General features: G+C 38.7%; 1 protein-coding gene across 3 annotated transcripts in view; it reads right to left on the reverse strand.

Moving 5' to 3' along the window:
* Positions 1 to 308: 308 nt before the first annotated feature.
* ZFAT (zinc finger and AT-hook domain containing) overlaps positions 309 to 18335 on the reverse strand; it is a 75801-nt gene continuing 57774 nt past the window's right edge. For 2 of the 3 annotated variants that reach the window (XM_074145187.1, XM_074145184.1), the window contains 4 exons: positions 17008 to 17126; positions 15213 to 15339; positions 12996 to 13126; positions 309 to 548 (listed from right to left, as the gene is read on the reverse strand). In XM_074145187.1, the coding sequence (XP_074001288.1) occupies positions 309 to 548; positions 12996 to 13126; positions 15213 to 15339; positions 17008 to 17126 (617 nt within the window). The remainder of the gene's footprint in view (positions 549 to 12995; positions 13127 to 15212; positions 15340 to 17007; positions 17127 to 18335) is intronic. The other variant, XM_074145186.1, reaches the window with a different exon arrangement.

Raw genomic sequence — 18335 nt, forward strand, 5'->3', positions numbered from 1 at the left:
TGGGTTTGAACAGACAATATTTGTGGGGATTTACCAGAATCAAGTGAGAGATCTTCTAAGAAAGGGAAGAATACTTTTTCCTCAAAATATGAACATTTTTTAGAAAAAAAAAAAAAGTCTGAGGAGGTTTTGTACATAATATGTTTAGGTCCCTGATACCAACCAGTCAGATCACTATCTAGCAACAAGGTTTTGTTTCACAAATCAACTGAAAATTTGTCAGCTTGCTTGCTTTTGGCTAGGGAAAAAAAAACCCCAAACTTTTGGCTTTGGCAAATCAAGTAGCCACCTCCTTTGACCGCTGTTCTCTAGAGCTCCTGCACCGATTGTTCCACAGTTTGTTCTTCTACAGGCTGCAGAGCTTCCTGAACATAAACTATGAATTCTGAAGCCTCTCCACCCTGCGTATAGACAGTCACTGTCTCAATTCCCTCCACTTCATCTGAGGACACTACCAGGTGATGCTGCTCAGACAGCTCCACCGACGCCTGCTGCAGTGTCTCTTGAATCATCAAGGTGTGATTGGCCGATTGCTCCTCTTCTTTTACCTGTGGAGAAATTGAAGAGGTTACAGAAATTTCACCTTTCCAATTTCATGTCATTAATCGTGACGATTAATGGAAATACAGCACAGAAATTAGAAATCAGATTGTTCTGAAAGAAAATGTCAGTTTTACACAAAATGTGTAGTGAGCACTTTTGATTAATAAGTGTATGGCCAGAGGGAACACTGAAAGCAGTAACGCAGCATCTCAGTTAAATGCAGAGAAAGCTGCAAAGTTCCAGGAACACAGGTCTTTGGAGACAGATTTAATCTCTCAGGAGTCATTCACTCAAAACCGCTCTGATCTGAATAAATCTGAAGTCAAACAATTCCTCTAGTAGTTCTGAGATGAGAATCCATCGAAAACCACATGAAAAGACATCTACTGTAACCATTTCTTTTTCTTTTCTTCCCCCTCCCACCCCCCCCAGCCAACAGTTTGCTCATAGAAGTAAAAATTTCATTGTAAACCTTAATGGACTTTTATTAGAAAACAGTGAAATGTCAATATTACTGAAATAGACCCGTAAGACCTACTGTTTGTGAGGCAACAATTTTTACATTATTGAAAGGATAGTGACAGAAACAATTGAAAATAATGATTTTATTTAACATTCTGCTTCTTGTCAAAAAGAAAAAAAAAAAAACAGCACAATTTGGTTTTCAATTTCTAAGAGTTCAAACAGACGTCTGTCAATTATTAAACTACAGTACTTACTAGAATTGAAGATCAAATCTTAATTCTTTACCAGATCCATACAGAATTCCCATACAAGGTACTCCAGGCCAGTAAAAACAAAACAGAAAACTGTAAATCATGTGGAAGAAATGCATTCTCTCAAGTGTTAGTGATAAAATAATGTACTTTTGAGGAGAGAATGGAATAGTCATTTTTTGGTATGCAAGATATATGCAAAGGCATTTGTTAGATGTTTTCAGTCCAACACCATTCCCTGCGTTCATTGGAGAGCTGTTTTGTTTGCTGGATCATAAACGCCAACCCACCTGCAAGCGCAACATGCAGTTAATCAAATCCTCTCTTGCTTCTCTTTTCAGAAAATGGGTTGTTTTTGTTAAGGCCTGTTTCTCTTTCATTTAGGCTTAGCAAATGTTTTATGAAGTAAGCTTCCAGAGAGAAATCATTTTTATTTCTCACTGTAAGAAAGTACCTGATTGAATCTGTAGGAGGTCACATTCTCTACAACAAATACTTTTTTCATATCCTCAAGTGCATCTATAAATTGTCCACTTACACCAACAACGGGGAAGGAAGACAGAATCGCTGGCTCACCTACATCTCATGATGGAAAGCAAAACCCCACGGTACTTCCAATAACCATACAAAGTGTACTAAAAAGAGAACAAAGGACTGATAGATATCGATTTACTGGATCTCAGGGTACCCTTGTATGGCGTGCTCTTGGCAGCACTGAACGCGTAAACGATTTTGAAAAGAATAGGTCAAACATGGTAGAATTCTCAAGGTGTAGAACCTAAATTATGCAAATTAGAAAGGGCTTTTTTTTTTTTGTCAATTAGAAGCTGATTAAAAAGTTCTTCCCCAATTCTCATTTATATGACATTGTTTTCTAAACAGTAGTATTAGAACAATCAAGTTCAAGAAAATACAACTAAGACCAGTGTTGGTGCTCAAGAGGGAAGCGGGAACAGAAGGGAAGAACCACAGCGAAGCTTCCAAATATATGCTTGACTCCTTAGAGACCAGCAAGGAGAAAAAGGAGTTCTATATGTTTGTTTTCCTGATGCTCTTCTCCAATTTCATTTTTTTTCCCCCAAGCAACCATTCCCATTGTTGTGCAACAACTTTTCACTTTTTAATTCTGTGTTTAAAATACCTGGCAGATGAAAAAAATTTCAAGAGACACACAAACCCCTTAGGACTTCATATCACTTTGAACTTTCACTCAATTCATCAGGCTCTACAAAGCTTTTTCTTGAACAATAACAAGTATGTTCAGGTGTTAAATTATTCAGAGGTCCCAGAGTCAGTATGTCTGTGATATGCTGATGAAATACACGTGGATTTTATCTGGTGAAAGATTTAACATCTAAAGAGAATCTTGCCATTGTCATTGACCTTAACGCAAGAGCACAATCGTATCTACTGATGCTGACTCTGGCTTTCCTGCACAGGATTCAGATTAGAGGGATAAAACTACAGGAATGATCTGAAGTCCTTTCCACGTTCTGTTTCTTTTACAGCATAGCACTGTTAACTTTTTTTTCTCTTGTTCCTCCCCAAGCACCAGCTTTTTTTTTTATTATTATTACTAAAGAAACAGTAAGTCCTACTGAAAGCAATAGGAACAGGTTGCCCAGAGAAGCTGTGGATGCCCCATCCCTGGAAGTGTTCAAGGCCAGGCTGGATGGGGCTTTGAGCAACCTGCTCTAGTGGGAGGTGTCCCTGCCCATGGCAGGGGGTTGGAACCAGATGATCTTTAATGTCCCTTCCGACCCAAACCATTCTATGATTCTATGAATTTTGTGATTTCGTACACACGACTCCCTTTTTATAACTGTCCTCCCCTCTTTCCTGAGGCTACCTGCTCCAGTGCCAGCTCTTGTGTGAAAGGACATACAGTAGATCAGTACAGCAGTCCCACCCTTCTGCAACTTAGGTGGTGTGCCTAGAGCACTTGCTGCTGAAGACTGAGGAAAAAACGTTGTGGAATGCCTCAGCCTCCTCCAAGTCACGGGTGACCAAGTCTCCCGTTTCCTTCTGGAGAGCACCCACATTTTCCTTGGTCTTCTTTTTGCCACCAACATACCTACAGAAGGCTGTTTTGTGGCCTTTGCTGTCCCTGGCCAGACTGAACTCTATCAGTGCTTTAGCTTGCCTAACCTGATCCCTGGCTGCTCGGACAATTTCTCTATATTCCTCCCAGGCCACCTGTCCTTGCTTCCACCCTCTGTAGGCTTCCTTTTGCTGTTTGAGTTTGTTCAGGAGCTCTCTGTTCATCCATGCAGGCCTCCTGGTGTTTTTGCCTGACTTCCTCTTTGCTGGGATGCATCTCTCCTGAGCTCAGAGGAAGTGATCCTTGAATATTAACTGGCTTTCTTGGCCCCTCTTCCCTCCAGGGCTTTATGCCATGGGACTCCACCAAGCAGATCCCTGAAGAGGTGAAAGCCTGCTCTCCTGAAGTCCAGGGTTGTCAACTTGCTGTGCGCCCTCCTCACCGCTCTAAGGGTCTTGAACTCCACCATTTCTTGGTCACTGCAACCAAGGCTGCCCTTGAGCTTCATATTTCCTGCCAGTCCCTCCTTGGTGGTTAGAACATGGTCCAGCATAGCTCCTCTCCTCATTGGGTCCTCTATCACTTGGAGAAGGAAGTCATCATCGATATATTCCACAAACCTCTTGGATTGCTTTTGCGTTGCTGTGTGTCTCCAACAGATAAGGGGGTGGTTGAAGTCCACCAGGAGGACGTGAAGCTGCTCCTAGCTGCCTAGAGAGGACCTCATCTGCTCCCTCTTCTGGTCAGGCAGCCTGTAGCAGAACCCCACTGTAACGTCACCCGTGATCTACTAATGAAGATCGTAACAGGCAGACACAAGTCTATCACAAGCAAATCCAGATAGGAAGCTGCAGTTAAAAATGTTAGATAATTAAAATCTCACAGCTCGTTACAAATTGGCTTACAATTACAGCCCTTGATACTAGAGATCATAAAAAAAACCCCACAAATAGGCGTGCCTAAAATTTGGCCTTTTAATTATGCAATATATACTAACTTCTCCTGTGTTAGACACTATACATAATATACATAACCCCTTGACAAAATGCCTCAGGCCAGAAAAATTATACTGCATCTGCTAAGAGCTGCGAGAATGCACAACGCAGCCTGAGAAGGATCTCGTACAGTCTCGCTTTAGTCACTGTAAATCAAAACCCATAAATAATTTTAAATAGTTTTGTGAGTGTACATACATAACGAAGAAAGGAAAATAAATAAAGCACAGTTGACACAAAAATGAAATGAAACCAGAATTCCATTCAATTCAATAGCAGCAATCTAATACTTACTCAGTTTTATATGCTTTTGAAATGAAAATGGCCAATAAAGAAAGTTAATTTAACCTTCCTACCTGACTTTATCAATGTGATTTTAATAGCCTTGTCATGCAGGGTAAAGAAGACTAATGCCCTTATTTCTGGTGTTTCTAGCTCCCAGTATCTTTTTTGGACAGCTATCTGTAATCCTTTTAGTTTGACAAATCACCACATTATTTTGGATATTTACATTTCAAATCTGTTCAATGTTTACATGCTTCTGCTTGGTTCCTATTAGATTGTTCCACAGGGAATAATCTCAAAACGTTAATTCACATCCCTCAAATTGATGAAACAGTGGGACAGCTGCCATCAGGATGAATGAAGTCACTACACTCCATTCTTTTTATTGGCATCTGAAATCTTTTGAAGAGTAGCAGCCAAGACCTCTTTTCTGTTTGAGAGCCAGCTGAAAAGCATCTGGCTGCTTATCCTTCGCTAAAGAATGACAGCAAGAAGCTGAAGCCACACACAGCTGGCACATTAAATCAATTCAGTACCTGCATAAATATTCTTTACTAGCTAAATGTGTCTGTCACAAAAGCCAAGGGAACTTTCACCCCTACGTCTTCCTAAGAAGCTCAACATTTTGAAATTATAAATGTTACTAATTTAAATACCTGAGGACCATCCAAATACATGTAAGAGACATTAAAAATGTCTCAAAAATTCTTAGAGGAATGTCGTCCTTTCAAAACAAGCAGATTTTTTTTAATTTGAGAGAAATTAAGTCAAGCCATTAAAAACACTTCTTCCCTTCCCTGAAAAGGAATAAAAAAAAATATTTTTGCAGTAAGCCGCTTTCTTATTCTAGAGCTCAATCTGAGAAATAATGAATATCTTAAATTTCTTTTGAAGTCAGCAGGAGTTGCAGGTCCAGAGTGTTTAAAACAGTCTTGCTGGGCTTGACCCAAAATCCTCTACAGAATCTCCCCCTTGATTTCAGATTGAATGCTGCCTTTCAGTTTACCATGAAGAAGAAAAGTTAATCACAGGGATCTTGCAGGATTTCAAAACCTTACACTAGTTTATAGATGCTCCTATTTCTATAGACACCACAGTAAGAAAATATACAAAATATCTACAGAAAGGATTAAAAGGAAAAGTGAGTATCAGCATTTTAGATCACAGAGAGCACCTGGATACGTGATGTTTCAGCTTGTGCTGGTGCCTACAGGAATGTCTCTACCATTTTGTTCTGTGCCATTTGAATAATTTGAACTCTTTCTTTTGGTTCTAGTTTACATATAGATATATTGTGTGAAAAAGACACAGAGACGCACACAAAAAACACTGTAATTTGATCACATGATTCTCTGTAATAAGCTACAAAACAAAGACAATCTGGCACACAATAGTCTCGGAATAAGAAGAGACTTGAATATGCAATAGTTGCTTTGCATAATATGCAAAATGCAAGGTGGCAAACAAATCTTCATATTGGTAATGGAGATTTTTAAAAAGTTTTAACAACTGGCTGGTTGAATATATCCTGACACAGACTGTCATTGGCAACTTCCCTCAACTGACAAAATGCTGTATGACCAGATTTCCTTCTGTGGAAGTATGGCAAGATTGCCATCATTTCAAGACTTCTAACAGGACAGTAATGTTAAAATGAGATTTTATCTCTATGTTACACAGATGACAAGAACTCCAGAGAGCCTGAGAAAACAGGGCCATCTGCCCCAACTAAAACTTTCCTTTGCAGGTACTATCAAATTGCTCCATGTCCTAAAAGAATCATAATCTTCACAATCAAGCTATATATAAATCCACGTATTGGCGAATTTTCTAGATTAACAGCACACCCAGCATCATGCAGATACAAATCAGAGCCAGACTGAAATACAAGGCGTGCTGCTGGAATGCACCTTTGACACAACAGCCATGCTAATATTATTAGATATTTATTTTTGAAGACATGTTACACTATAAAATTCTGGTTTGTGATCGGCTTCAAGCTGGTGTGTAATCTTTGCTGTGCGTTGCTACTGCTGTCACTTTGAAGAAAGTGACTGTTACCATGGTAGGATTTTACTGGAGCCTGAAGAGATCATAGAATAAAAGGATGAAAGGAACTAAAATAGAGGGTGAAATGTATGGAAATGTTTTATTTAGCTTGATAAAGATCTGCTTAGTTAGTGAAACAGTTGATATACTTACTCTGAAGAGCAAATTATGTAGAAGTCTAGGTTGAAAACAGGTTACTATGCTTTTCAGGAACAGAGTTAACCCTACACTCCAAGCTACAGATGTAGTAACATAAGTCCTGTCTCTTATTTCTGAATGGGAGAAGAAGAGAAAGAATTTAGCAGCCAACTACTACTCTTTATTCTTAATACTCAAATAGTCCTTTGCACCAGGACCTGGATTGTATCAGGTATGCTACATGCCCCAAAGGCCTTATAATTTCAATACAAAACAAGAGAAGGTAAGCAGACACAGGAAAAGTGAAGTGGGGGAGTACAACATGAATGAGACAGCTGTAGTTTTGTGGGACAGGCATTAGTATCAATACACCAAGAGCCTAACCACAGATAATTACTGTCATCATATATTTGAAGAGTAATTGAAAGAAGACAATGAGGTACAAATTGCTCTTAATTAAAAATCCACATAACTAAGCACAATATGGAAGACGGTATTAAGAAATTTGAAAAAAAGTAATGAGCAATTAATTCTTCATCGACTGAGCAAAGGTAGAAGTCAAAATCTTTACAGCTAATGAGAAACAGGAGACTAAGTCAGAAAGGAGTAAAAACCCTAGGAAATTTAACCAAGGTTTTGTTTGATGTGGCAAAAAAAGAAACATCAAGTGAACAGAATAAGAGAGGGTGATGTCAAAAGAGGCAGAGAAAAGTAATCTTTGAATCTTTCCGGAAGAACATGAAAGAGGCAAAACACAGTCTGCGAATGTCAGAAAGAAGACTATCAGAGTTAACTGTAGCATACAATAATGATGGCTTGGACAACCATTTGAGCTAAGTGGTTGAAATAAGGGACCTTATAGAAGTCATCATGCAGAACAAGTCAGCAAGGCCCAAGAATCCCACCTGAAGAGGACACCAGCTTTCTGGCCTCAATAACAGGAAGGACTTACATCCCATTGGGTTGAAAAAGAAAATGGACTAAAGACGAATAATTGTGCAGGCATACTGATATAATAATCATCTTAGTAATTAATAATAATGATTAGTAATTAATACAATCTTCTTCCCCATCTTCTGCTCCCACAAAACTGCTTTCTTCCCAATTTCTTGTCTGTGTTTACCATCCACCATGAACAATATTTCCTGCCTTTTCTAAGCATTTATTAGCCCCTTTTCTAGTTATTCTTCAAACTTAGCACTCTTTGCTCTCACCTTTTCCCCACCTTGTAACTTTTTTTGGTCTTTAAGTAGTGCAGAAGAGCTCAAATATCATGCCATAAAGAAATCTCTTCATTAGCTCTGTCAGGAGATCCAGACTGGATCACTAGTAACTGAAAAGGACTCAAACTGGCAAGTATACACTTCTCCTGCCCTGCTGTGATTAAAGTTTCAGTGTGGATTCTTGCCAATCTCAGATCATACTGAAAAAACTTCACATTATTAACATTTTTTCTCAGCCACTTGGTGTGCATTACTTTCCTTAGCAGCTACATGTTTTCAGAGCTGTCATGCAGCAAGATTTCTCCCAAATTAGATACCAGAAAAAGTGTAACTTTGGTAACGGTTGGTAACAGTTTAGTATACCGACTCTCAGGCAAGAATGAGCTAAAGTCATTTTGTGCTCTAGACACAATCATTGAAATGCCTCATACACATGACTCTATCAGAACTAACGATTCCTATTTCCCAATCATAATGCAAGATAAATAGGGCTAAATTTGCTTTTCTTTGGTTTAAAATCATAAGCTGAACCCTAAGTCAGGCTGAGATTGGTTATTGCTATGTTGTCAAAGTGTTCTCTTTCATCAAATTTCACTGAATTTCACTGAATTTTTTAGAGTTGGAAGGGACCATAACGATCATCTAGTCCAACTCCCCTGCCGAAGCAGGATTGCCCAGAGCATGTCAGAGCATGTTACTCAGGACTGCATCCAGGCGGGTCTTGAAAATCTCCAAAGAAGGGGACTCCACAACCTCCCTGGGCAGCCTGTTCCAGGGCTCTGTCACCCTCACCGTAAAGAAGTTTCTTCTCATATTTGAGTGGAACCTCCTATGTTCCAGCTTGTGCCCGTTGCCCCTCATCCTCTCACTGGCAACCACTGAAAAGAGTCTGGCTCCCTCCTCCTTGACTCCAGGAGGTCAGATAGTTCAGTCTGCGCTCATGAGACCCCACCTGAAATACTGTGTCCAGCTTTGGAGTCCTTAACACAGGAAGGACATGGACCTGTTGGAACGGGTCCAGCAGAGGGCCATGAAGATGATCAGAGGGATGGAGCACCTCCCCTATGAAGACAGGATGAGAGAGCTGGGGCGGTTCAGCCTGGAGAAGAGAAGGCTCCGGGGAGACCTCATAGCAGCCTTCCAATATCTGAAGGGAGCCTACAGGAGAGTCGGAGAAGGACTCTGTCAGGAAGGGTAGTGACAGGACAAGGGGTAATGGTTTTAAACTGGAAGAGGGGAGATTTAGATTAGATATTAGGAAGGAATTCTTTCTGTGAGGGTGATTAAGCACTGGAACAGGTTGCCCAGGGAAGCTGTGGATGCCCCATCCCTGGAAGTGTTTAAGGCCAGGCTGGATGGGGCTTTGAGCAACCTGGTCTAGTGGAGGTGTCCCTGCCCATGGCAGGGGGGTTGGAACTCGATGAACTTCAAGGTCCCTTCCAACTCTAACCATTCTATGATTCTATATAAAATTTCCAAAGTCAGAACACAATTTTTTTTCTTCTCAACACCCAGTTCAGGAGCTGGGGGCTTTGAACAGACCATCTGAACTTGATTTCACCTCCATTATAATGTGTACTCATGATTTTAAGATACTTGCAATAAGACTACATGCAACTCAGAACAGTAATTTAACAGAAGAACACCTCAAACATGGTATCCTTTCTGTCTTGTGACCTAGTAGAAAACAATTTTAAAAATATACTAGTCAAATCCAGCTAATACACTGGCCATCTTGAATTATGCTCAAAAGGATCTATGGATAAAGACAGAGTTTGTTTCTGAAGGTAAAAGTCTTGCATTAACCTGAAAGACAACAAGGACTGCAGACCGAAGGTATCTGAGCGCACAGGTCAGGGAAAGTGCTAAAACATGAAGATGGCAGCGTTATTGATAGATACATCTGGATTCACACAGAATTTTAAGGATCAGGTGTAAATGGCACTTTTACGGGTGAAAAGTAAGACAGAGGACAGCTGTGGGAGAAAGTTCCAGAAAGGAAATGGGAGACGAAGATAGCAACAAGATAGTGTAGCATTTACAGCAAAAAATACTTTTAAAACTTTCTAGTAATTTAGGATTTAGAAGAAATTTCTTGGTGCAAATATAGAAGAAATATGAGGGCAACTTGCAAGGGCTAGCTAAAAATGAGATATGAAGGTAAGAAGTGATGAAAAAAGTGAATAATGTATGTCCTTAGAGAAAAAGAAAAAAACCAACATAACAGCATAAAAATCAGAACAACTACACTAAATGTTGTTAAGGAAAAAAATGGAACCAAGCTGCTAAGCAAGGACTCAGTGAAGCCATTAAAGAACAAGAGTGGAAATTCAGTGACAGATGATGCTGATATATTGCTGACACCCGGAATGAATTTTTTGTCTCACAATCCACAAGAGAAGCTGAAGGTCACCAAAGAAAGTGTGGAATAAATTTTCCAGTAGGAAAGTGAAATATGAACATGTCTTAAGATCACTTCAAGGTTAACAATTAGGAACTCGGCATAATTAGAACCTGACAAAACTGTAGGTACGAATGAGTGATACCTCACAGAAAGCAACTCAGTATTGAAGAATAAAGAGCTGAGAATTCTGAGCAGGAGAGGATTACAGTCACGTTAATAGCATTTAAAGACTTATTTCCCTCAAATTAAAAATGGGTGCGGCTATAATTCTGAGGCAATCTTCTGGTAGGAAGACAAGAACTAGAAACTAACTAAAGCTCTACAACAGATCAAACAGACTTTAATGAAACACTGATTTATATAGAAAATTAAAAGAGAAAAATTTAAAAGAGAAATAACCATCATCATCATCTCCAAACCTCCCTTGGTCCTCGCTCTACTTCCATAAAGCCCACTGCAGGTAACTAAGCAGCCAGTGCGCTGTCGGCAGGTGTACTGCCACCTCATCCTCCCCTGGGAAATCACAGACCTGCACTCTTCTGCACACACACAGTGAAAAGTCACTGAGGCTACCAGAGAAAGAAATGAGTAGACATTCACAAGCAAGATAAAGATTAATAGAGGAACGGGGTTTGAGCATCAAAGTAAGACATTACTAAAATCCAGCGTAAACAGAGGTAGCACAAGATCACTCAGCTTGAGATATACTTAAATTCTTCACTGATTTTGGTTCTTTCCAAGTTAGGGGTTTCATATTAACAAGACTAAAAGAGGGGAAAGAAAACAAAAAAGAAAAGCAGGAAAGAGATTCTGTGTTCTAAGAATTCAGTATTTGATTTGACATAGGAGTGGAGCTTGTCACAGTTTGACATGAGACCACTAAGAATTATTGATACATACAACGCAAGGGAAAAAAGTAATCAATGTTTAGCAGCTTGTAAACTCAAATGCCAGAAATATAGATTAGAAAGTGAGGGAGAGAACTGATTTGGGATATAAACATTTACTTACAAAAAGCTGTCAGCAAATTCAGATGGTCTAACAAGGAAGACAATAGGTTTTAAGACGAAATCAGACATTGATCAGATTTAATACTTGGAGAAGGAAGAATCACTGAATTTTTCAAATTATGTATTTTTTAAGTTTAACATTCATATATCAAAACATAGTTTCTCCTTAGCAGCTGCTACTTCAAGTCACTTTTTCCTAGCCTTTTAGTAGAAGGGCCTCAAAAGATACATTTTTAAGGGAAGAACAGGTTTCAGTAATATTAACAGACAGCACAGACAAACACCAAGGGCTAACGCTGTATTCAACACTTAGATCACATGTATAGCACAGGTAGAAGTCAGCAGTGACTCTACTGTTAAAGCTGTTTTGAAACTTGCACATAAAGACGACGAAAACATTTCTTCAATGACTGAATTTAGTTTCCAAAGTTGGATCTGTTATTCTTCAACAAAACCAAAAAACTCCTACATGATTTCTAATCAAAATAGCTGTTAAGTATTGCAAAGGAACATCTCAAAATGCTTTGTCCTGAAATTCTGCCTTATCTCCCTGACATTCGGATGGCAGGTTTAGGAATTATCCAAATAGCGTATTCAGAGACTACAGACTTCCCACATCTGTGGAGCTCTCATGAATTCAACATCCACACCACCACAAAAAATACTACACTCAAAAGTTAGCTGTAGGTCTCAGAATAACCAGATTTTTGGTTCATTCAAATAAAAGGGAGTTACTTAAACTCTTCAGGAATTAGACTTCTCATGTACTTTCCTTCCCTCACCTATCAACCACATGGAGTGCAGAGACTCCAATGAATCAATGAACAGAATGGGAACAGGGATAAGCAGAGCTATGATGAAACAGCAGGAACAGATGAAACTTGGAGAACACTGAGGAGAAATATAAAATGTCAGCAACAAAGTTAGCAGACACCTGAGGCTGAAATACTGCACAAAAGGCTTGATGTTTGCACTCAACAGCCACCTCAAGTTGAAAATTATTTCCTTTTACTTGCTGATTTTGTATACCTTACCATTCTTAATTTCTAAAGTACTTTAGTAATACTGTACGTTGCAATTATTTTTAGCAAAAACTGTGCTATACCAGACTTAAAGAAAAATATACATACATTAAAATTACGTGTGCCAATATCTTATAGGGTTTGTCTCCTGTTCGTGGATGAACACTGTGCCAAGGACCTGATTCTTTTAGATGACAACGGGACTAAATGCCCACCCACAATGCAGGTATGTTATTTTAAAAAGCCTGAAAATGCCTCCTAGAAAAAAACTGGTATTTTCTCACACCCACACATGTATATACGTACATATACATGTGTGTACTTGGTGACTCGTATCTTTTATACATGGAAAAATGTATTCATTTTTATATGTATAAACAAGTATGTGTATATATGTATAAACATCTACGCGTGTGTGAATACAAACATACGTACAACGCCTAGTCAAAAATTAGTTTAGGGAAAATTCTGTATGTCTCACTCAAAATTTAGCTCTTGCTAAATGTTTATTTCACAATAAATATATGAAAATGAAATATAGCATTTTTAGAGAAGAAAAAAGCTCTTACCTGCTTTACCACTGTCACAGTGCCAGGTGCCATGGTAACTACAGAAGCAACTGCTGTAGCATCATGCGTTTCCGAACCCAACTCAATGATTTGCTGCAGGATGTTTACAGCTGTTGGATCAAGTCTTTCACCTTATCAGAAAGACAGTAACCATAAGATCATTATAGTAAAACAGCTCTAAGGGTACATGAATCTCAGTGCTACAGGCACTGTTTCCCCTTCTGCCTTAAACCCGACTCACAGCACTGTTTATAAATTTCAAATAGCTCAATAACGTGACACTTTAATAATAGATCTATGGCAGGAATGTATTCACAAAACAAATTTGCCTGAAGAATGCATGAATCAGCAAGTGAAGCCACACTCATCATTTTTATGCCTATTTGAAAGGGATCTAAAAGAATACACTGCATAAACAAACAACAGGTACAACTCATAGCAGTACCTGTAAATTAGGAAGCTGCAAGACTTTACAAATGCAAATGTGTATCTGCCAGGCATTCAGCTTAAACAGAACCTGAACTCTATACCTATAACCACAACAGCTATTTGGTATATTACATGTGTTTACCATCTGTCCGGCCATCTGCCTACCCCTCAACCTAAAAGAAATACTGTTATCACTAATGCGCTGAAGGGAAAAGTTAATTGCTGAGAGAGCTCCTGCCTATCATTTTATAAGCATGGGATCAGAACATGTTTATTCTTTTTTAAAAATCCTCTTGATGTGTGTAGCTCTGCCAAAGGATAGGCAAGTTTACAAAAAAAAAAACCAAACCCATACACAGATGCACCCTCTCTTCTGCTAAAGTGTGAAAAGGAAATATTTGGAAGCTGGAGGTTTTTGTTATGCAGGAATACGAATTCCCCTTCTGTGGCCCACCATTCCCACATGCCAGGCATGAGAGATATGTCAGGAAAGGAAAGAAACTCTCAGGGTCATGTTAAAGCTGCCTTATATTTGCTGTAATCACTGTTGGAGCCAGGGAAGAGACAGTAAATAGAATAAAGCTCATCTCTTAACCCCAAACCCTTTCAAGATAAGGCTGATATTGTTATGGGGATCTAGGTCAGGTAATTTCATTTAAAACAGAAAGTAGTTACATTTTGTTATCTACATGAGAAACAAGCTTATCTGAGCACTAAAAAAATGTTTGCTTGCTTTAGTTTTTTTTTTTCCTATATAACTGCCTTTAGACAAGATACTACTGTTTTGCATACCTAGAAGGAATATGCTGGAAGAGTATCCAAAGTTGGACGCATTAAAGCAAATTATTCTACTTCAAAAATTAATGCTTAAAATCAAAAATGTTCTGTACAGCATATGCGATGATCATGTTATTTTAATTTAAATGTACGAAAGCTTAAGAAAAGTTCTCAAGAGGTTTTTACTCATTCAAAATTCCCAGTCATTAAAATATAATATACAGAAATTGTCAGTAATGTAATTTAATTGCAACATGCTTAGAAATTCCATTAACAATGGGAGGTTTTGAAACATATCTGTGTTATGAACTTTAAAGACCATAATGGTAAAGAATTGTAAAATGTTATCTTCTGATAACTCACGCATTTATTTACATATATAAAAAAAAGATATATGAACATCTCGTCTAGTCCCTGATGTTGTTTTAAAACTCTCAGAAACCTGAACGTTTTTTCTTTTCTTACAGCTTTGGTTATTTCCCACTTAGCAATCATTATCTAATCCCGCTCTTGTTCTTCCTCAATCCGATACAGAATGGCTTACTTTGTTTTGCGTATCATCAGAATTAAGTATATTAGTACTGTCTTGGGAAAATGGTAAATGAGCTGTTCCACTGTGTGACTTCTGCAGGTTCGCTGACTTAAGCAGGGAGAAAAATAATAACTAGAGAATTGCCATTAGATACACACCATCTACTCTGCCAAGACAGCTGATTTCACAATATATTTAATAATACAGGCAGGAAATTCCACACACCTAATAATAAAGTGCAAAACAGACTGTGGCAAGTATTAATGATTTAAGGACACAGAAATTCATGAAAAATGGTCATTTCTCATTATTTATCCTAGAAGAAAAATATAAAGCCCCAGAAGTAAGTTATAGATGAAAAATTTTGTCATTTTTAATAATTCCACAGGAGATCAAGTATTGCCCAGTATACCCAGAAGAATTAGATATTTATGAAAAAAAGATGTATTTTGTGTTCTGACCTAAAGAAGGTAACTTACCATTCTCGGAAGTATATCTAAGGTTCTGCAATGCAGCTACTGCAGCTTGAGTGCCTTGAACATCTTCTCCAGCCTCCGTAATATGGAGATATTGAGTGGATGCTTCTTCAGAAACTTCAGCCGTTAACTTGAAAACAAAACCCAGCCAATGCATGAATAATCTCACTCTCATGTAACTCTTGTAAACAAGAGTTATAGAAATACTGGGTGAAACAGAATTCAAGAACATCATTACATGGCAGTTGAGTTGGGGTATCATCCCATAGTTTTCTTCTAGATTCTACATCACAAATTGTTTTAAGCCTGCTAGATTTCCTTTACTTCATTTTTATTGCAGTTATTCTACAACTAAAAACAGGCTTTTATTCTATCAGGGTCTAGTAAAGACCTTTTGGGCAAAATTAGTTTATAATGCATGTCCTTGCAGATCTGGTAAAATGCCTCTGAAGTTTGAAAGTGGCATTTTATTTTAGGAAAATTATCCTTTCTATGACTATGTGTTTTCAAGACAAGCTGTCAACATGTATTCCTGTTCTGATGGGACTTCTTTATTTATAGCCGTTTCAAGAGCAGAAACATGACTGCATCCTGGACGTCCTCTTATTTTTTCAGGTTTGGGCACCTACTGGGAGAGTGTACAGAGAATCGTTTGTGGAATGCATGTGAATATAAAACTTTGAAGGACTATGTTTTAAAATGCTTGCCCTGTCTTCTCTGAGTAACTGACCATATAGAACCTACTTTGATATTTTTCAAGGACTTAGCATTATGTCTGTGGATACTCAAAAACTGTTGAACAAGACCTGCAGGACAGCTCTTCCAAATCAGGCATTAGGTTTATAATGGGGACTAGGACTGCCTGAAATTTAGCAGAACAGGTCTTAAACTGTGGAGGTCAGCCAACTGCAGCTGACTTCTGGCTTTTTCCCTCATTGGACACCAACAATAACCTACACAGGCAGTGGAAAAGACACAGCTTGCCAACTGTAATTTTTTAAATAAAGTCTACATAGCTCTGTGCTTTTCGCATGGCTTCTGCTCTACAGTCAGCTCTGCTGACTCTCAGCAAGAGAAACAGTTTTTATTTTAAAACCAACAGCTACACACATAACAGCAGAGGAAAGCTTGAAAGGGTAAGACCTCTCAAGGTAGCTACCCTACCCCACTCCAAAACGAAAAAAATAATGTCGTTGGTTTCTTTTTTTCTAACCCAGCTTCTTAGGTCTAACTTGATTTTTTTAAGGTCTGATCTTAGTGATACTGTGTTTTCTGTATACTTTGGAGTGAAGCTGTAAACACGAACAAATGATAGAAGACACACTCTATATAATAATACCACTTTTTTAGCTGATCAATTAAAAAAATTCTGTTTTCTAGATTCTAACCCTTTCTGGACCAAGACATAAGCTTCCTTCAATAATTCAATATTAGCTTACAGCTTTGCACATCTTGCAGTTAATGCCAGCAACTATTTGGCATATAACAAAATGCAGTTAGCTTTTCAATTTCACATTTTTTTGCTAAAACTTTCACCCTTTCTGCTGCAAATAGAGGACTAGAGCCCTAAAATGCAGAAGTAAGCACATACAGTGCTGTTAATCCTACTATATATTAAATGAGTCAAGCTTAACAGTCACAGAAATGTATGCATTCAAAATGGAGATGAAATCACATGACCTCCTGATCTTATACAAAGTCAAGAACACATTTTTTAATACTTCTTATTCCTATCTTTACTTTTCTCCCAAGAACTTTTTGAAATTTTAGGGCCAGAGCTATGGCAACATTGCTTTACCTCCCACTTGGTCTCCCCATCGTGTTCCACTAGCTTCATTCCATGCTTGTTTTTAAGATGTCTGTTGAATTCCCATTTTGTACCGTATACAAAGCTGCAAACAGGACACTTAATGCCACCTACAAGGAAACACAAATAAATTCCTTGAGTTATTTTCATATAAATTGCCTCTCTACTCCGCTTCGCTCTGGTGAGACCCCACCTGGAGTACTGTGTCCAGCTCTGGAGCCCTCAGCACAAGAAAGACATAGACCTGTTGGAGTGGGTCCAGAGGAAGCAACGAAGATGATCACAGGGCTGGAGCACCTCTGCTATGAGGACAGGCTGAGAGAACTGGGGCTGTTCAGCCCGGAGAAGAGAAGGCTCCGGGGAGACCTTATAGTGGCCTTCCAGTATTTAAAGGGGGCTTATAAGAAAGATGGGGACAGACCTTTTAAATAGGGCCTGTGGTGACAGGAAAAGGGGTAATGGCTTTAAACTAAAAGAGGGGAGATTCAGACTAGATATAAGGAAGACATTTTTTACATTGAAAATGGTGGTGAAACACTGGAACTGGTTGCCCAGAGAGGTGGTAGATGCCTCATCCCTGGAAACATTCAAGGTCAGGCCGAACGGGGCTCTGAGCAACCTGATCTAGCTGAAGATGTCCCTGCTCATTGCAGGAGGGTTGACTAGATGACCTTTAAAGGCCCCTTCCAATCCAAACCATTCCATGATTCTATTCTATGATTCTATAAAACTATTTTTCAAGGCAGTAAGGACCCATTTAATTTGACCCCATCTCAATCTAGCCACATAACCGTAATTTAAAAGGTTTTCCTTTAACCATGGGTCCAATGTGAAAAAAGGGAAAAAAATTAAGTAGTGGAACTCTCACAGTGCTTAAAAGGCAATTTTGGATAATGGTAACGGAAGGAGTTTGGAACAACTCGTATATCTGAGAAAGTACCGCAATCCTGCTTCCCTGCCTGCATGCCTCTTTGCAGTGGATGGGAAGTTGCAGGAATGCTGTTCCCATCTTTCCCTCCCTCTATCCCTGGGGAACCCCTACCACAGTCCAATTAGAAAGAGCAGGAACAGACTACTCTTTGCATTAGTCTTAGATACAGCATTACTTCTGCAATTAGATCCATGTAAGAAGTATGGGTTTGATCTCTCAGGAGGCAGATGTTAAGGGAGACAGAAAAACTGTTAACAGAGAACGTATATTGCAAAGTAAATAATAACTTATCTATTGGGTAAGAACTTGTATTTGCTTTATTAACAAAAACCATTCTAGAAGAGGCAGGTAAATTAGAGAGGGAAAGGTTTTTTCAAGCAATGACAAC

Source organism: Numenius arquata, chromosome 3 (assembly GCF_964106895.1).
Source record: "Numenius arquata chromosome 3, bNumArq3.hap1.1, whole genome shotgun sequence".
Lineage (NCBI taxonomy): Eukaryota > Metazoa > Chordata > Aves > Charadriiformes > Scolopacidae > Numenius > Numenius arquata.